The 21,354-nt window shown below is 40.0% G+C and overlaps 1 protein-coding gene across 3 annotated transcripts in view; it reads left to right on the top strand.

The window, feature by feature from the left end:
* KCNQ4 (potassium voltage-gated channel subfamily Q member 4) overlaps window positions 1–21,354 on the top strand; it is a 280,413-nt gene that overhangs the window by 198,567 nt on the left and 60,492 nt on the right. For all 3 annotated transcript variants that reach the window (XM_089673868.1, XM_089673867.1, XM_089673869.1), the window contains exons 4-7: window positions 9,395–9,570; window positions 12,021–12,146; window positions 16,658–16,768; window positions 17,547–17,642. In XM_089673868.1, coding sequence (XP_089529994.1) covers window positions 9,395–9,570; window positions 12,021–12,146; window positions 16,658–16,768; window positions 17,547–17,642 — 509 coding nt within the window. The remainder of the gene's footprint in view (window positions 1–9,394; window positions 9,571–12,020; window positions 12,147–16,657; window positions 16,769–17,546; window positions 17,643–21,354) is intronic.

Raw genomic sequence — 21,354 nt, 5'->3', positions numbered from 1 at the left:
AATTTCCACTGCATGCCTACCGATGTGATACACCACTCCGTGTTGATAGCCAACAGAGAGGACATTACAAAGCTCTTTAAGATCAGAAGACAGTTCAGTTTGATCAAAAGAAGCAGTTCGACCTCCTTCAAGAAACTTCTGAAAAGCACAGTGTACTGCTTTACAATTAGTACCTAATATCACAGGAGCGGCATTGGAGTCCCCAGTGTCAGGACACACAAGTGCCGTGATCTCCATGGGAGGAACACCTTTGTCCTCTAAACCAGGTACAGTAACAATTATGCGCAGGCTTCCATCAACAGGGTATGACTTAGAGTTCAACCCCCACAACTTCATCTGTCCAGTAGATTGAAGTGGTGTGTTGCTCAAATGCTTCTGATAGAAGGAACGATAGATAAGGGTAACTTGAGACCCAGTGTCAAACAAAGCTGAAGTTTTAAGTCCGTTGACAGTAACGTTAACAATGGACTTGGAGCCTATGATAGGCTGTTTTGATCCTGACTTTGAATATTTCAGTCGTCCTTTGTGCTTTTGTACAGGGAATGACACACTTTGCACCATTCCCTCATAATCGTCATGACATTGTCTAGCTGAATGGCCCGTCTGACCACACCTGAAGCACTTTCTAGAGTCTCTCCCTCTGTGTAATGCAACGGGCTTGTTAATGGAAGACTTGGACCAAGTGAATTCAGGTTGATCATTTTGAACAGGACGAGAAGGGAGGTCCTCTTTAAAAGGTTGTTTCACTTTCTTAGGGGTGCTAAACTGAATGTCAGCTTCCAATTTCTTCACTAACTTCATTAGTCCATGAAGAGGAAGATCATCATCAGATAACTTCACTTTGAGGAGCTGTGCGAGAGGATGATGAGGTGACAACCCCCGTACTAATTGACTAGTTCTCATTGAATTCACTGCATCAGGATGTATAGCAGTGTGATACACCAGACGTGACAACAGTAACTGCAATCGATTAATAAAAGTGGAAACACTCTCTCCTTCTTTCTGACGGGTCATACGATAGTCAGCAACCATCTGTTCAAGGTCATAGTATGGTTCAAAATGGTCAGACGGTACTTGTATATAGTCTGTTGCACTTACCCCCTCATGGGTATCTCGATACAAGCGGATTAGTTCTCCTGCTGGAGATCGCAGACTTTCCATAACACGCTGACGCTTGCCTTCCTCTGAGCAGGACCATTCTTTCAAGCATTGAAGGGTGTGCTCTTTCCAAACTTCGAAAGCTTCTTCTCCTTGTGGTACAGGGACATTACCAGAGAACACTTTTAGCTTTCTATAATGTGCTGCCTCTAACCCTTGTGCTAGCATCTCAGTCAGTTGATTTAAAGTGCCAACAGCATTCTCACTAGACTGTGAAATATTGACATCTTCCTGATAAGAATAGTTAACTGGCATTTGTTCTTCTTTTACACTGACGTTTTGTGGGACAGAGGGAAGGTACCTCCTTCTATGAGTAGGTTGAGGGTGCCACTTTTCTTCGTGTTGCTCCTCCATGACTGACTATTAAACCCACTTCGATCTCAGCAGTGCCTCCAAATGTAGCCCTGTTTTGGGGGGGGGTTATGTGAAATGGCCCACACCAAACAAGCTATGGCGCTAACCTGTATATGAGTAGGCAATCCTGAGCCTTCGCTATATGGAAGAGGGGGTTGTGTGATAATACAAATGGCAGTGCCTCCACCTAGAATAGGGATCCTGCAATTGAGGAGACTCACCCCTTTCTAGGAATGTAACATGTAGACAACTTAAAGTAACTATACATAGCAGTATTAATGCACCCAGCTTATATTTCTAACATGAAAACATGTCACCACACCTGTATGAGATTAATGCAAAGTTTATATAAAGCAGCCACATAAAACAGGATGCATAAGAATAACATTCAGGAATTACAATTTAGCATAAATTGGGAGGTTGCAATTATACCCGGGTATATGTGCATGTAGTATACAGAATACCTCCAACCATGGGTTATAGTGCAGTCCGGTTGCAGGGGCCCCTGGAGAGGTGAGAGTCCATAAGATGCACGCTTCCACTTTAGATGCTGTGATGGCGTCCAAGTAACATGCGGATGATTGCACTGCTTGTCTGAAGGTCAGCGATGCATCACCTAAAAGGATAAAATGCCCTATCTATCCTCACTCTTAGTCCCTATCCCTAAACTGGGCTGTCAATGCAACCGGGCCTCTATCTGTCTAAGTGGCCGTCGGATGGCTAACCTACCTCTAGCCTAATCTTATCCAACACTCCCTATGCTAATCCTAGCTAAAGAGAGATCCAGACCAATAAGGCTCTTCAAGCAAAGAGGCTGCAAAGATACACTGCAATTAACAGAAAGTTCACCTGACAGACTTATGCAGGTGAAAACACGGATCTATATAAATATATATATACAACTATAAGGATTGTGCAGTGTGTAAATAGAATAATGATAATGAACCACAAATCTCTCTCTTACAGAGATATTAGGGTTCCTATACAGAAGTTGAAATATAACAGAGGCAGACCTAATCTGCTTCAGTAACAACTAAATAGATAACAGCCTTGTTAATCTGGATCAGTACTCACAGAATCCCCAGACGGTTCTCCCCAGATACATAGCACATGGCAGGCTGGTACCCTCTGCCTGATACTTCCTGGAAAACAACTATATAACATCCTGGGATTTCCTGACCTCCTTGTAGGGGCAGGAAGCACACCCAGGGACTTGTCTGTAATGGGACCTCTATGGTTGTGGCTGTATATGGATGTAAACAAACCACAACTAGTGTATAAAATTACAGTTCCCTACACTGGCTATGCTGATTCTCCATAGATTCAGTGTAGGAGTAAGTGTAGCCTGATTGCTAGGTGCAAATAAACCAAAAAAACCCTACATTTAAAATACAGCCACAACATGAAAGGATTTGTAAGCTGCAATATATTACATCTTCGGTTTGCGTCTAGATACACTTTAAGTAAAGCAGAGTGCTAAAACTTCTGTCAGCTTTATTGTTGTCTGTTGCAGATTTTCCCTCATTTCTTGTCTGGTAAAAGGTTGTCCCCAGAACAGAAAGTGAAGGCAAATCTCTTAAAGGGAGCCTCAGATAGCCATAAAACCTGACAGGAGTATTTGGATATTTTGGTATTGATACACTTTCAGCTTTAAAAGTCTACTGTTTAGGTGTCTAAATATATTTTCAGTTTATGACCGATCTCTATGGCAAATGCAGCAACAACAAAAGCTATATTCTGCAGAGACCAACTGGGAATATGTTATTTTGAAATGTACTTGGCCTATTTTAATCTGCAGGTGTTAGTGAGGACATGCATCTTGACCAAAAGGTTACATCGAAAATCTTTGTATTTGCAGTGGAGAGAATTCCATTAGCTGTGCTTGTAGGGTCAAATTCTAAGCCATTGAAGAGAGCAGGAATGTTATGCAAAGGGCAGTGACCTGTGGCAAGAAGATGTTATTTTACAATGAAAAATGATTTTAGTATGTTCCTCTAGGTTTCTGCAACTAACACATTCCTTTTAATATAAATATGCACAATAGTCATTGCATTGATAAGAATGTGCTGATCTTGTTTAAATAAAGGGGAATTCTAACTTCTAACCACATCATTTTCCAATATAGTTTATATATGTCTATGAAAAGTATTCACCCCCTAGGAAGTTTTGAAGATTTATTATCATAGAACAGTGTCTATTGATAAACAGAAATAGATGAGTTAATGTTAAACTAATCCCAAATCTCTGCAAAGTGATTTAAATGATGTATAATAAAAATAACTGACTGCATAAGTATACACTCTCTTTAATATGACACTCCTAAATCATTCATCACTAGTGCAACCCATTTGTTTGCAATGTCGTATAATTATTATTATTATTATTATTATTATACAGGATTTATATAGCGCCAACAGTTTGCTCAGCGCTTTACAATATAAAGTATAATTAGTTAAATGAGAGAGCATGACCCTAGGTTCACATCTGTGCGGGTGGTGCCGCTGTGGATCCACACAAAAATCCACCACCCACACAGAGAAATGCGGGCCCGCGGGCAGGTGCCATTAATTCTAATGGCACGCCGCCCGCACTAGAAAACGCAACCGTACTGGGAACTGAGGTTCCCATGTGGGCTGCGTTTTCCAAACAAGTGCAGGGACTTCTTCCTTGCGTCGCACGGGAGTCCATTCAAATGAATGGGCTCTCATGCCCATGCAGAATGCAGCCCGCACAGCCGCATATATGTGAATCAGGGGTGACAGTGTAGTCAGTGGGTTTCAGGTGTTTGTAATATTTGTATCTGGATCAATAGACAGACAGAACAGACTTAAGCCCCATACACACGATAAGAAAATCGTCTGAAAATTTTTGAGGAACCACTGATCGAACGATTTTCTCTGCGTTGATGGGCAGGATGTTTTAAGCGATAACAATATTGTGAACGAAAAAATCCAGCTGAACAACAGTGAAAAATATTGTTGTTTCGCATATGAACAACCGTTTTTCTCTGCCTTGATGGGCAGGATGTTTTAACCGATAACTATATTGTGAACTAATAAATCCGGTTGAACAACAGTGAAAAATATTGTTGTTTCGCATATGAATGACCAATTTTCTATACGGTGGTATGGCGGTCGTACGAAAAAAATCTATCACGCATGAGCGGAAACAGAAGATGACCCGAATGTTTATGTCCAAGGAATCTTCGTAAACACGAACGAAAAATCCAAATGTTAAAAGTAGATTGGCCTAATGAGATAATGAAACCAGAATTCTGCAGATTATATTTTATGTATCACTATTAATGTATATAGTTAATGTATTAAACTATATTATAATCATTGCTGTTAATTGTTGTGTATATCGCTCCTTCTGGCCGGAAGGGCGTGGCTACAAGGTCACACGCACACCGCATCACTTCCACTTGTACGGAAGATGTCAACATTACGTATTGCACAACAAACAATTTTTTTAGATTGGGCCACGATTTCGACCAACGAACGCCTCTCGGTCGTTGGATGACCGATCGGTCTATTTTCTAATCGTGTATTCCCACCTTTAGGCTGGCCATACATGGGTCAATTTTCGAACGATTTTTCATTCGAAAATCGGACCTAAGATTAATCGTCAGATTTTCGCTCTGTTAGTGGGGCAATGGCACCAGCCGACTTTTGTGGTTCCTCCCCATTTCGTTTATCAGGCATGCTGGAAAATTCATGAAAAACATCCGATTTTTTAAATCATTGGTGGCACCATCGGATTACAGAACGAATAATGTTTTCGATTTTAGATCGAAAAATCGTTCGGAATTCGACCCATGTATGGCCTGCTTTACGTCTCAAATTTCTGGTCATTCAGTGTCATGATATAACTTACTCCATGAATGTAAAAAAAACATTCTAGGCAGCTCCAAGTAAAGGGAATTAAAAAGGAAAAGACAAGCTATATATACAAGAAAATGCACAGATCACAGACAATCCCTAGAGTACAGTTAAATTAATCATTATGACATGGAAAGAATATGACAGAGCTGGAAATCTTAGAAGAACAGACCATTTATTAAAATTGATTGACCATGCAAGAAGACCAAAAGCAACTACTCTGAAGGAGATTTAGGTTTCAATGGATAAGACTGAAGAGACCATTCATATACAAATATTGCCCACTCACTTTATAAATTGAAGCTTTAGGGTCCTTTTACATGGGAGTTTCGTTTGTTTCATCAGTTCAGTCACGTTGTTTTCAAAGAAAAAAAGATTCAGTTTTATACCAGTTTTACATCAGTTTTTCATCAGTTTTGCCATCAGTTTCTTATATCCATTACCAATGCAAAAACAGATGCAAAAATTGACCTTTTCTCCATTTACATCCCTTTTCCATAAAAAAAACAGATGTTGACAGATGCGGATGAAAACTGATGTAAATGGATAATAATTAGTTTACATCCATTTTTCCATAGAGATGGATTGATGTCCATTTTTAATCCGTCAACAGATGGATGAAAAGCGGACCAGTGGAACGCCTGTGTGAAAGGGGTCTTATAAGAAAGTGCTGAAAAAGGCCACAGTTGATTTAACCACTTGCCGACCGCAGATAGCTGAAAGATGGCTTCACAGTGGCCGGCCAGTTCTGGGAGGGCGTCATATGACGTCCTCCCAGAACGCACCCTCCCGCGTATCCCCGGGGGGGGGGAGTACCCGGCGATCCCTGTGGCCGCTGTGTCCTATGGACACAGCTGATCACGTGATGTGGTAAAAGGTCAATCACAGCAATTTTTTACCATGTTATCAGCCATGTCCAATGACAACGCAGATCACCGGTAAATGCAGTTGTAAATGATCACCGGTAAATGCGGTTATCGGCTGCACTTTTCTCACGCTGTCACAGTGTGAGGAAAGTACTGCCTATGACTGGCAATTGTCAAAGGACTGATCAGCACCGATCATCAGGGCACTGATAATCAGTGCCCATCAGTGCCGCCCACCTGTGCCCATCAGTGCCATCCACCTGTGCCCATCAGTGCCTAGTAGTGCCACCCAACTGTGCCCAGCAGTACCACCCACCAGTGTATCTTAGCACAGAGGTCTCAGAAAATCAGTGATCCATTCACACAGGCAGGAAGTGACATTTCTGGGAGCATTCTGCACACCAGTAGTGTACAGAACACCAACAGTTTGCCATGTTGCATTAAATAATGTTTAATTTTCTGCATCTGCAGAATAAAAAGGAGAGGTATTTTTGTCATACCTTTAAATTACAAAGTGACGCTTGTATCAACTGTATGTGCTATGATCATTGTCTTTTTATTGAGAACGGAGTTTTCCTTTAAAGATATGTTTTTTTTTTCCTTTTGAGTTTTGAGTAGAGTTTTATTTTTGCCATCTGTGTCCTATTCTGTTTTGTAGACACAGTATAAAATGGGAGGATATACAGTATCTTCAATGTGAATTAAATCTTCGATTAGACAGTAGACATTGGATTTGTTTAGCTACGAATCAATATTTGGATGCATCCGAATTTCATAATCAAAATAATAACAAATTTGAACAAACCTAAAATAAATTATAATGAAACAAATTATCCAAATTTGAAAATGAATTCACATTTGAAATGGAAATATTGCAATAAATACAGTAAGGTATAAAAGTGAAATAAGATGATGAATCCTATGTAAGCTGCTTTATAGAACAGAATAAAAAACAATATAATAAAACAGAATAGAATAGAACAGCATTGAACATAAAGGGATAGAATAAAAAGGAGTAGAAAATAAAAGAATAGAAAATAAAAGAATAGAATAGAGTAGAATAGCATGCCCTATGCTTTCCCGATTTTGGTCAAAGGTTCTCAAACTACTCCAATCATTACTTACTTGCCCCTTTCCGAGAGACCCTTGGTATACTCTCTTACACTTAAACCCTCCGAGTATGTCTAAACAACAATTTAAACTAGCCACTCACATAGTATTGGCAGCCAAACAAACCATAGCTAAAGCCTAGAAACAGCAGTTCACTGCCGCCTTGACTTCTTCTTAATAAACAAAAAACTGTCTAGCATCCTCTCAGACACCCATGAGGAATTCCTCAAAACTTGGGCTCCACAGATCCAACACACCCACCCCGAGATTTCAGCGAACATTTTCGCCTCACTATAACCTCATTAAACATTACAAACTGAACTCAAGCATTTTGGATGTCCACCCCTGCCAATCTGTCTCCATTTTCTCTTTCTTCTCTCGTCTTTTGAATCCCGTTTTTTGGCTGTTCCACAGGGATGCCCCACAAACCACGAGGTGTCCTACACATCTCTTATTTCGATAGCATTTTCGCATATCTTAAAGCGGAGTGCCACCCAAAAGAGGAAGTTCCGCTTTAAAGATTGGTCCCCCGCTCCCCATTAAGGATTGGCACATTTGGGGAGCGGGTACCCAAATTTGACAGGTACCCGCTACCACTTCTGCTGCGTTCGCCTTGGCAATCAGAAACAGAAGTTGTCCTCCTACCCTCCCTCCCCGAAGTCTTGTGGGACACGTGACAGGTCCCAGAAGACAACGGGGCTATTCAGGAGGCGCAGCGCTACACGCGCATGCACAGTGGGAACCCAGCTGTGAAGCCGCAAGCTGTCACAGCTGGGTGCCCACACTGAAGATGCCGGTGCTTGGAATACAGGACGGCTGGTGAAACGGGCTGCGGCGGGGGCAACGTGGGATTGTGGGACAGGTGAGTGGCTGTTTTTTAAAATTCAGCAGCTACAGTTTTTCTAACTGCTTTTATTATTTTACAGAGTGAACGGAACTCCACTTTAAATGATATAACCCTTTTACCACTGTCAGTTGTTGAGCTACAAATAGACAACCCTATCTGTGCACTAACTAATCGACACAAAATGCATGTTTTATTTCCACTCCTTTGTCAAGTTATTTAGAATGTTACCTATGCTAGTTATGTTCCATTTGTAAAGGATTGCTGTTGACTGCTGTTCATAGTTGTGATTCTGTTTTTGTACTAGAAAGCGGTCGAGTTTGTACTTTGTACTTAAGAATACTAAAAAAAAAAAACAATAAAAAACTATTGAAAGGAATAGAGTAGAATAGAAAAAAAAAATAATAGATTAGAATAGAATAAAATATAACGAATAGTCATCTTCTGAATTTCAAATTTTGAAATTCGAATTTTGAATCGATTTGAAAATAAGGAATTTATGAAATGAATCCGAATTTAAATGAATTCCAAAAACGAATCATTCTAACTTAACAAATATGACAAAACTAAATTATTAGCTTAATGAGCAAATCCGAAAAGAAACACATTTTTCCGTCATGCACATCGCTATTAGACAGTTGTTACCAGAAGTTCCCATGTCAAGATTTCCACTCGGTCTACCTGTCTCAGTGACAGTGGTCATCAGAACACATAAAGGTTAAATCCACCTTAGCAGAGACACAAACAACAAAAACTTGATGGGTTCTAATTCCTTCTACTCTATACTAAAACAAAAACGTTTTGGCTTTAGATACACTTTCTATTAGTCAAATAACAGCTGATTAGACCCCTAACATGCAGAAAGATCTTTCTTGCAGAAATGAGATGATGATGATGTATGTTTACAAAACACACAATTTTATTACAATTTTTTTTGAAGAATATTTTCTCATAAGAGCAGTTGAACAGTGAATTATTTGTGCCTATATAAAAGCAACTGCATCAACAGGACAATGTTGATTATATTGTTTAGTCAGCCTTGGCCTATGCCCAGTCTTTTATCCTACTCCCATTTGTACACAATGTTTGTCAAGTAGGTACATTCTGATCTATAAATTTAGGATGTTTTAGAAATAGAGACCAATATTGCCTTTGATGTATATTCCTTTTACTTTCTATAGATTTCATTGTCCTGGTAGCTTCACTGGCAGTTATTGCAGCTGGGACTCAGGGTAACATCTTTGCAACCTCAGCTCTACGCAGTATGCGATTCCTGCAGATCCTACGCATGGTGCGCATGGACCGGAGAGGAGGCACTTGGAAATTGCTGGGTTCAGTAGTATATGCTCACAGCAAGGTAAACTATTTGATCTTTTTGTTCAGATTTGATACATAAGCAGGACAGTTTCATTAAAGCAAGCCATAGATTCTAAAGTTTTCTTTTCTTCCACCATGGGTGGAAGAAAAGAAAATAGCTTGATTCCCCCACCACGGGTGGAAGAAAAAAAAATAGCTTGATTCCCCCACCACGGGTGGAAGAAAAGAAAATAGCTTGATTCCCCCACCACGGGTGGAAGAAAAGAAAATAGCTTGATACCCCCATCAACACAGTCATTGTGGGGAATTGATGGGGGAATCCCTCCCACAGAACTATTGTGGTGTTCCACCAGGGAGCCTTCCCTGCTGGCAGAACACAATGATCACTGCTAGGGTCTACAGCCACCCGCAGTGATCACAGGAGAAAATCCAATAGGCTGGTTGTACTGAAGTCGTTCGATGGATTGATTTGAGTACAACCAGCCTGCTCGTAGATGGATCGAATTTTAGCCTATCCCTGCTGAACCCGGCCGAGATTCGATCCATCTATGGCCGACTTAAGCCAGGTGACCATATTGTAACATACTGTAGAAATACCATATTGTAACACAGAAATGGCCAACCTGTGGCTCTCCAACATTTGTGGATCTAGATGTTTGTGCAACCTATTTAGAATCAGGTTGGCCTTTTTGCCTGTTTAGAGAGATTTTACAAATTAGCACAGATTTTTCCAATAGTGATTTGCACACCCATTAGGGCTCATTCACACCATAGGCGCTGTGCTTAAATAGGGTAAATAGCATATATTGTAGATATGCACCCTATACTCCCCATATGATAGCTAAATGAAGAGTTTTGTGGATGAATACCAATAAATAAATATCAAACAATACATATACCAAACATAAATGAATTTAACATATAAAGTGACTGAAAATTCCCAATTGTATAAAATTGGGAATATTTAGTCACTTTACATTTTTAATTCATTTATGTTTGGTATGTGTATTGTTTAACATATAAAGTGACTGAATATTCCTAATTTTATAACATTTAGAATATTCAGTCACTTTATATGTTTAATTCATTTATATTTGGTATATGTATTGTTTGATATTTTATTATTTATTGGTATTCATCCACAAAACTCATCATTTAGCTATTATATGGGGAGTATAGGGTGCATACCTACATTTTATGCTACTTACCCTATTTGAGCGCAGCGCCTATCTGTTCATCACTAATTCACTTGCAAGTGTCGCATTCACTTTTTAGGGGGAGCTGGAAACACCCTTTAGGGGTTAATATATTAACATATATCATTTGGCACCACAATAATCAATTTCTGTCTGGTCATTCACACCGTACATGCATGAAAACTGATGGAAACTTGACACGCAGATTTCACTTGCAGAGACATCAGTTCCCATCAGTTTTCATGCGTGTTTCAATGGGTTTTATACATGTTGCAGATTCCTACGCAGAAAAAAAGCTTGCATGGGATACTAGTGTTGTGGAATGAACAGGGCACATAGAGAACAATTGATTTTGTTGTGCACAAGCAGAGAAAATGACTGTACCCTGGTGTGAATAAGCCATTAATCTATGAACACATATGAGCAGAGGAAGCTGCATTCACTTAAAGGAGAAGTACAGCCAATGCTCTTTTGGCTGTACTTCTCCTGTGGTTTATACTGATAGTCACCGCTCTCTGCTCAGAGTGGCTGTAAGAACGCAGCAATTAGTGGTCATGCGAACGCTGAGTTCTCATACTTCGAGCAGGCGGGGGACAGATGCGGCATCGGACCGATGCGGCACCCACCCTATGATTTTGTTTAAAAAAGCATTTCCATGCTTCTCTTTTAACAGCTATATGTTAGTGTGCAAACTATGGGAGTTGTAAAGCTAAGACTATACTAATAGTAAATGTACTTGTGATTTTTATCCCCTTCAGCCACCAACGCCTAAAGTTCCAAAACGTACATGAGCTACTATTGAAGCAGAATGGGGTTTTCTTGGCCCCATTGGCTCCCTTATAGGAGTGTGCAAAAAATACACATTACTGTCTTTATTTTAGGCACCCCTATTTTAAAAACCTGTGGAACCAAAAACATGTGATCCTGCCCCACAGAAGCTTCTTTAGCCCTGGTTCACACTGAATGCGGCTTTGACATCCCGTTACTTCACATGCACAGATGTCTATGCAAGTCGCACATGAAATCGCCAAAAATAGTGCAGGAATCTTTTTTCAAAAATGATGCCGCACCGCAAAGTTGGGTCGCACCGATTTGAATCGTTCCCTTGCTGGAAAAGGCGTGTGACTTGTCATGCGATTTGGAAATGTCAAAATGCATGACAAAGCATACTGGTGTGAACCAGGGCTTATCTCCCTACACTCCTAAAAGTGTGAATATTGATTTAGGGATAATTCAGATTAACTTTTATCTTCTTCATAAATATAAACCATGTCATTGCGTTTCCTATCCCCAGGAGCTGATCACTGCGTGGTATATTGGTTTTCTGGTGCTAATCTTTGCCTCCTTCCTGGTCTACTTGGCAGAAAAAGATGCAAACAAAGAGTTTTCAACCTATGCTGACTCTCTTTGGTGGGGAACGGTACGTTTTCCTCTGATGTGTGATACAAAGAGCATGTTGTGAAGTGTTTAGTGATGTCTGAAAAGTATGTGGATTAACATGCCTGCTCTAATCCCTAGCAGTCTGATTATGTCAGTATTTCTGTGCTCAAAGTGGTACATTTTTTTGCATAGAAATATGTTGCTTTTTTATTGTAGGCCTGTAATTCTTAGCACTAACTCACTTGTTCTGTCCGAACAAGAGTCTAGTAAACATCCCGGGTATAATAAAACTTGAAACACGAAAGCATAAATTTATAATATAAATAATCATTAAAAATAATAATATAATAATAATAATAATAATAAAAAATGTAATTCAATAATGTAATCAAACCAAAAACACTGAAATTTGAAATAGAGCGCCAAGTTCACACATTGCTGAGTTCAGTCGCAAAATCGTTTTCAGTGTCTGATGATGAATTTCCCCACAAATCATTATCACTCAATTCTGCAAGTAGTTCTAATTTACTATCGCTGTTCTCTAGCTGGTCTAAAATCTCTTTTGACCTAAAGGGACGCTTTTTGGATGCCATGGATGTTTCTCAGTTTTCAGGCAGAAAGAACGGCAAAAATGCAGGCGGGGCACAGGACAAAGCACTAGGGACAAAATGTATGCAAAATTATTTATTATTTACTGCAGGTACTTATATAGCGCCATCAATTTACGCAGCGCTTTACATATATATTGAACATTCACATCAGTCCCTAACCCTCAAGGGGCGTACAATCTAAGGATCAAATGGTTTGATACAGTAATGGAATACTATGAGATTTTAGTGTATTGAGTGAATGAGAAATTTTTACATTTTTTAATTTCCCGCCGGTTCCGTCCCCCGTACATCCCGACACTCGCAGGGAACGGAACCAGGAAGACAGATGTCGACATCGGCCGGAGGACATGGCCGGGAACGCTGCAGGGGGGACATCGCGGGAGCGCAGGACAAGTTAAGTGATAGAGGGATCCCAGAGCAATGCTGCACGGCAATCTTGAGTGCAGCTCGGTGTTACCGCTTTTGGTACTGAAAGTTAACCCTGAGCTACACTCGGGAATACCACCAGGGGGGTTAAAGTGTTACTAAACCCAGGACCCTGCCGTCACTGTTAAATGCCTTTTCTCAACAGCAGTTAGAGTAGTCTTGTGACTTCTGTCAGTGTCCAGCAGAGCACTGGTTTAAGCTTGTAGGAGGAGTTTTCATTCTCCTCCCACTGTCCTATGAGACTGCAGGGCCCTTGACACTCTGTTTGGACAGTGCTGATTTGTTCTGTACTGATCACATGCACTCTCCCAAGAACAAAAAATACCTTCTAGCAATACACACTAAACTGAGCATGTGCAGCTTGCCCCCAAGGCTCTGTTCTACCAGGAGATGAGTCGGGGACAGTGGAAGAAGGGGAGGATCAGAAAAGACAGGACTAAGCATCCTTTTTTACACAATGTAGAGGAGTAACCCTTAAGCTTCACAGTGAGTATAACAAGCATGCTTTATTGCCTGTACAGACTGATTTTACTGTTGTGGGTTAAGTAACACTTTAAAGTTTGATTTAAAAAGTAATAAAACACATAAAAATTGATTTTTATGGCAGATTTTCACTCTTGTTCAGCAAATGCACTGCCATGTCCTGTCTTACTATCTACAACAGACACAAAATAATTTATAGGTCATTTTACTAAATTCTTACAATATATACAGTTTTTTATTAACCCGATTTCACTTAAAACAAGAACATCTAATAATTTTTGCTACCTCCTTTATGATAACTTTACGATAACTTACTAGGGTGATTCATTGTATAATTTTATTACATTATCTAGCAAACTGAGTATAAGATGATTGCACATTTTAAACAGTTTGTTTGCACTCCCAGAGTATGGACCACAACTCTTGCAGCTTCTGAACTTAAATGTAGTGTTTCTACTCAAGCAAGAAATAACTTGCTATTTTAGGCACCTAACATATGCTGGGACTACCTCTTTCCTGAGAATGTATAAAAATACTGCAAGAGTGGGATCTGGTGCAGATCAGGCTAAATTATATTTTAGTGCATCAAAAATTTAGCACATTAGTTTATTAAGCCATGGGAATGCATTCACTAATTCCAAAGCTGGTAAAAAGTAGCCCTGAACTGTCATTTCAAGACAGATGGAGTTGTTAAACTGAACAGACCTCCTGATCAGCCTGTTCTAGATAAAGTGCAGACACACATCTACTTGTACTAGTTCCAACAATGTCATCAATAGAAGGTATTAGGAGCCATACAAAGCAATGTGCAGGAGCTGACATGGGAGAGATCTGTATTGTTTACATACAGGTCTCTCCCTTATCCGTGATACTCGGTGATCGGCGGGTGCCGGCGGGGAATCATCGGCTGGGATCCGGCGATTGACAGTCGAGGCCGCCAATGGCAGCGAGGGTAGGGCGCACACGCCCCTTACCTGGAAATGCAAAATCACGTATACCGGTATATATATATATATATATATATATGTGATTTTGCTCGCCCCTGCCGCCATTTAGCAGTATTTCTGTTATAGGGCGGCGGGAAAACGGTTAATGAAGACTTTTTTTATTTTATTCTATGCTGTTATATTGTTTTATCTATTCTATTTTTTTCTATTCTTTTATTTTCTATTCTATTTTGTTCTATTCTTTTATTTTCTATTCTATTCGAAATTCGAATTTCGGAAGATGGTTATACTCTTTTTCTTTTATTCTATTCCATTTTTTTCTATTCTATTTTATTTTTCTATTCTATTCTTTTCTATTCTATTTGAATTTGAATTTATTCTATTCAAAAGTCAAATTTTGGAAGACAGTTATATTCTTTCTATCTTATGCTATTATTTTATATTCTATTCTTTTATTTTCTATTCTATTTCCCTATTTTCTATTCTATTTTATTCTATTATTTTCTATTCTATTCCATTTAACTCTATTCTTTTCTATTTTAGTCTTTAATTTTATATTGTACTCTATTCTGGTCTATTTTTTTTCCATTCTTTTCATTTCTTTTCTTTTATTTTCTATTCTTATCTACTCTATTCTATTATTATATGACTCTTTTCTATTTTATTCTAGTCTTGTTTTTGAATTCAGTTTGTTTTGATTTCGAACAAAATTTAATTTCCTTATTTCCGATTCGTTTAAATTTGTTACCATTATATTTTGGAAATTCACATACACAACGAAAAATGTGTCTGAATTTCAATTTGGAGAGAAGCAAACCGCACATGTCTATTCCCAGCTCACACCTTCAGAGATAGCAAGCTTCCACTTGATTCACCATAATTCAGCCAGAGGCTTGGTTCAACTCCATTTATTCCCAGCACAACAATAACATTTAGTAATAAAAATGCTCTCCATCTCAGTAGTCAATACCAGGTCCTCTTTAATTCAAAAGTGTACCTCTGCCATCACCCGGCATGAGAGGTGCCCATCCTTGAGTTTCAGTAAATTTGCTTCAGTCATAGTGCGTCTCTATGACCAGACCTTTCCATTCCCATCAGTCTACTCAATACTAGCTATGCTCCATTATACCTTAAAGCTGAACTTCACACAAAAGGGGAAGTTTCTGCCTTCCCCCCCTGGATTGCCTAGATGATCCGAGTGGAAATACCCCCCCCTCCTCACTCTAGCCTTTTGGAACACGTCACAGGTCGCAGAAGGCTGTGGGACCATTCACAAAGCGCAGCACAGTTTGCACATGTGCAGTAGAAAGCTGGCTGTGAAGTCGCAAGCAGCCACAGCCTGCCCCCCAAACAGGGGCGGACTGAAAACGCATGGGGCCCCCGGGCAATAGGAAATCATGGGTCCTTAGTGTCCTTGCCCAAACTCAAAAAATCCTATGAAAAAGGTACCAGTGGCATCTCATGGGGCCCCCTACTGACCCTGGGCCCTCAGGCAGTGCCTGAGTTTCCAAAAGGTCAGTCCGCCCCTGCCCCCAAATTAAATATGCTGGTGCCAGGGACCTAGGTGAGGATGGCCCTAGATCCCTGGACAGGTAAGTGTCCTATTATTAAAACTTAGCAGCTATACCTCTGTGATCAAGACCTGGTGGAACATCAAAGGGTGTGGCCAGAGCGGCATCCACCTGCTCACCTGATTTGTAGCCGCTGACATTTATTTTTTTGCTTCTAGGGTGAAGAACCATTTTAAATAGGATCCTGCCAGGAAGGAAGTGAGCGCACCTTACTTCCTGGGAGGATTTTTAGGAAGAACTAATTAACCCCTGCTTACACACAGGCATTTTATTGGAAAGCCCAAGCATGCTTTGCACACTGAGCTTTATGGGCACACCCCATATATTATGTTTATTTTTAAAATAAACATTTCATATCAGCAGTTTAAAAAAAACCCTGCAGTTTATAAACCTGTAAATGGTCAAAATAATATAACAAAAACTATTATATATGCTATTTAGCTAAACCTTTTATTTCTGTTTGTGTCCTTTAGTGCAATTGTATGTATTCATGCTGTCTGTGTTTTCCACTAGATCACTCTTACCACTATTGGTTATGGCGATAAAACACCCCGTACCTGGCTGGGGAGAGTCCTGGCTGCTGGGTTTGCTCTTCTAGGCATCTCTTTCTTTGCGCTCCCTGCAGTAAGTATACAAAATGTGTTTCTTAAAATGTATAGAAAGGCATTTTTTTTTGTTTCGGATAAAGTGGAGAAGGGTTAGGGCTCGTTGACCAATGCAGCAGGCATTGCTGCTTTTCTGAAAATCAATCCATGTTTGGATTGCTTTTCAGAGGTGTTTGACAGGTGGTGAAGAGGTAATATGTTACCTTCTCACTGTCCGATTTAACCCTATAATTTTTGTACTATCATGCTGCAGTCATGTGCATTGCACACAGTTGCAGCAATGATTCAGATGCAGCCCCACAGAACTGCATTAGTTGCGTTTGGCTTTGGCATGCTGTCATTTTTTTTTTTGCATCGCTGAGTCATGTGTACAGCCATGAATGGCTGTATGTTAGTGTTCAAGTTTGTGGTTGAAGGGCAATAAAACCGTGGCTCAACCACCTGGCTTTAAGACCCTTCAACCTCATATGTGAATAAGCCCCCTTTTCCATTGTCAGCTTTTTATTGCTCTCTGTGTTCCTACTGGGGAGTTCTGGTTACCATTGTCACCGAGACAGAAAGTGATAGGTTATCCAAACTTTTTCCACAGCAAGAAGTGAGGGAAAAACCTCGCCTATTCCTATGACCGCTTTCTGAGAATTATGCTCCCTTTAAAAAGATTTCCTATTTGCTGTTGCATCTCCAGGACAGCAAGTGACGAGAAAAACCCTCCATCGGGACACAAGCAGTTAAAAATAAACCAATAGGATTTTTTAATCCTGAGTACTACTAATTAGGAATATTTTCTTGTTTTACAGGGGATCCTGGGTTCAGGGTTTGCCCTAAAAGTTCAAGAGCAACACAGACAAAAACATTTTGAGAAGCGTCGGACTCCTGCAGCTAATCTTATACAGGTAAGGTAGGATGTGACACAACTGCTGCAGTGTTGCAGGATCCACTGTGATTAGGAATGAGCTGTCATTCCTGGGCCATGTGGTCATATTAGATCTCTGATGTCATGAGTATTTCTGCCCCTTTGTGTATGTCAGCTGGGGTGCAGGAATTTTCCTGCCCGCCGCTCATTTGTCCAGGAATGACAGCTGACGTCTGGATTCAGACTTCAGCTCAGTTTGCAACAAACACATGCTCATTCCTAAGGCTAGGTTCACATTAGTGCAGCTGCAATTTGATCGGATTTTCAGTGCAATTATATAGATATGTATATATGTGTGTGTGTGTGTGATTTAGTTTTGCTTTGATGCTTTTTAGATATTACTGCATTTTGACTCATCCTTGCCATCAGCCAGCAGGAATGAATCATTGGTTGTTAAGGATCCGGTGCCCGCTGGCGACCTAACAACCAATAACTCATCCCTGCCATTGGCCAGGTTCCCCCTTGGCTGAGTACACCAAGGATGCATGCTTGGATAAGGTCTGGTATGAATTTTGAGGGGGAACCTACACCTTTTTTTTTGCGTAGGATCCCTCAAATTTTTACTGGCAGGCTCATTATTTACATTCTGCTCTCAGCTGGGAATCCCTGGCTGACAGCACAGATGAGTCCCTTGTTGTTTGAACACCAGTGGGTGCCGGCTCCTTAAGAACTAATGACTTATCCCTGCAGCTGTGAAACAGTGTAAACCAGACCTAAAGCTGGCCATACACTATTAGTTTTTTGAAAGAACATTTGTACAAAACATTTCCAGTACACTTGATCAATGTCATTTAGACTTTACTAAATAAAAAACACATTCACTGTTAGAAATTTATTTATTCTCAAAAAATCTTCCTGTCACTGCAATGTCAAAAATGAATGTGATATGATCCCAATAATGATTTGAAAATTGAATGAATGTTCTTAAAACAAAAAATTTGGGAAGAAATTCTAGTAGTCTGTGGCCAGCTTGAAGTGGAACTTTACTCAGGAAATTAAGTCTTGCTAGATCACTTTAGGCTGGCCCCTTTTGTGTGTATAGCTATGTAAAATATTCAAAATAAGTGTCTATGCTGTTTAAAATCCAGTGTTACACTGTCTCACCCTGCTCTGCACTTGCTCAGTTGCTCTTCATGTTTTGGCATTTTTAGGCACTGTGCTGAATTTGTAGAGGCTGATCTGCTGAAAGTCTAAAGATTAAAGCAGACCTAGACAAGTCTGAAGCTGCTCATCATCAGGCCTTAGTTTGTAGGCAACCAGGCCATATATCATTATCCCCCCTACAAGTGGTTTTAAGGGGAAATAGGCAGGTAGGGACCCCCACGGCACCTGAACCTCTACTACACGATCATAGTTGCATCTGAAAGTTGGCTCTCAGGCAAATGAATGCCCTCCCTACCATTCACACACAACCCCCAGTTACCTGAACTCATCTCTATTCCCAACCCTGAGCTATGGACCTCTAAAGGGGTTATATATCTATACCAGGTACTTACGACCTCTGGACCCAAGGCATTCCAAACCTTAAAAGAGGAATTTGATCTTCCAAACCATATGTTATTTAGATATTTGCAACTATGGCATGCTCTGCGGGTCCAATTTCCTGCTCAGGTCCCTTCTCTTCCAACCCTTTCCCTTCTAGACGTTATTACTGGTACTGAACCCACTAAATTGATATCATTACTGTACACCACAATCCATTCTCCCATGGTGACCCGTATTGTGGATAGGGCCAAAACATGATGGGAGCCGGGTGTTGGGTCTCTGGCAGTAGAGGAATGGGATGAGTTACTAGAAGATGCTAAACTAGTTTCACCAAGACTACATGATAGACTTACTCAGCTCTATATAGTACACCAAGCTTATCTAACCCCACTTAGAGTTTTTAGATTTTACCTGGAGCAGAACCCTCTGTGTCCTCGCTGCTCAGGGGATACAGGTACTTTTTTCCATCTGCTGTGGTCCTGTCCAGTTATTCAGACATATTAGGAACAAATTATCAAGTTCTTGCATTACCATATGGGTTTTCCCCTTCAACTAGACCCTAAATCGTGTTTGCTAGGCCTCCTTCTGGATCTGCAGTTCTTGAAGTTTTTCATGACCTTCTTGCATGAAACCCTCTTTAGTGCTCGAAAACTAGTGGCACGCCGTTGAATGCAGGCTGCACCTCCTACCCTCCAAGCTTGGTTGATAGAAGTTGACTCGACACTCCCCTATAAGAAATTGATTTATTTACACAGGGGCTGTCCCATGAAGTGTAATAAAATATGGGATAGGTGGCTTAACGTGCCCAATTATGGGATAGGTGGCTCAATGTGCCCAATATTTTGATTCTAACTGTCTGGCTCTGTCTAACAGTATTTTTGCAACTACGTGAACCCTTCCATGGGAAGACTGACTTTATTGTTCTTTCGTTCCTAGTATAATGTACCTACTACCTGTTATTGGTTTAGCAAATGCTTATTCTGTATATTCCGTCTCTGAACTGTGGATCATTTAATTTGTACCATCTTTTTCGTTAACAAAGTTGCTTTTTGAAAAAAAAAAAAGATTGAAGCGGAACAAAACTTAGCAATTTAACAGTTTCAAAAACAGTTACATTCCCTGCATGCCAAGAATGCTGTCACATTTGCTTGTATTCTCTACCAAACTGTCAAACCATCAAAAGACTGGTGTTATAACTGATCACATGTGCAGCACCATGGCAGTTGCAGATCAGATGGAAGCTTTCTTGGCTGAAAAGTATAGGAGGGTTTAGTTATGCTTTAACTGCTACTCAGGGCTTTGGGCTTCAACAAAATGGCAGGCTCCAGCAAGAAGAAACAGGAACAATGCTGGGGGCAATTTACAGCACACAGTCATTTTGATTGCATAATTAATAAAGTGGAATGTATGTTCCTTGCTAAAGAACATTATTTTGTATCAATTGTTATTGAGTAAAATTCCGCTTAAAAGTGGAACTAAACCCTCCTATCCTTTACAGCCATGGAAGCTGCCATCTTAGCCTGTGTTTGATCTTCAACTACTATGGTGCTGCACATGTAATCAGTTATGACACCAGCCATTTGATGGTTTGGCAATTTGGTTGAAAGCACAGGTAAATGTGACAGCATGTACTGTAACTGATTTTTTCAAAACCATTAAATTGATGGGTTTAGTTCCGCTTTAACTGAGATTTTTTTGTGTACGTATACATGTGTATATTTTCTGTCACTCTTTCTTTACCTGTCCAGCATCAGTGTTCTCATACAAATCAGAAAAGTATAACTAGTGTATATTGGGGGTACTTGTAAATTTAATGTTTTTCAGAGCAATAAATATTAACAAACCTGACTACTCCACAGGGTACAGGCTTGCTGCCTCATAATTTGATGTTACCTCTGGATGTCTTCAAATAAAAGTAGTGTTAATGTAAACACATGAAGGAGCTGTGCTGTGCCATAGGACATAGTGCTTAATTACAATTGAGTACTGTCCGTGATACTTTTTTTATTTGCACTAACATAAAATTTTAATGACAAGCTTTTGGGGTATGTCCCCTTCCTCAAGGTCCAAGCAGTACTTGGACCTTGAAGAAGGGGACATAAACCAAAAGCTTGTCCTAAAAATTGTATGTTAGTGCAAATAAAAAAAGTATCACGGACAGTACTCAATGGTTTCTGCTTAATTACAAAACTAAATGTTGTCAGCCA

This window comes from Staurois parvus, unplaced genomic scaffold (genome assembly GCF_062004578.1).
Source record: "Staurois parvus isolate SC_StPar_1 unplaced genomic scaffold, SC_StPar_1.0 ptg000145l, whole genome shotgun sequence".
Lineage (NCBI taxonomy): Eukaryota > Metazoa > Chordata > Amphibia > Anura > Ranidae > Staurois > Staurois parvus.
This window is presented reverse-complemented; position numbering and strand designations above follow the sequence as displayed.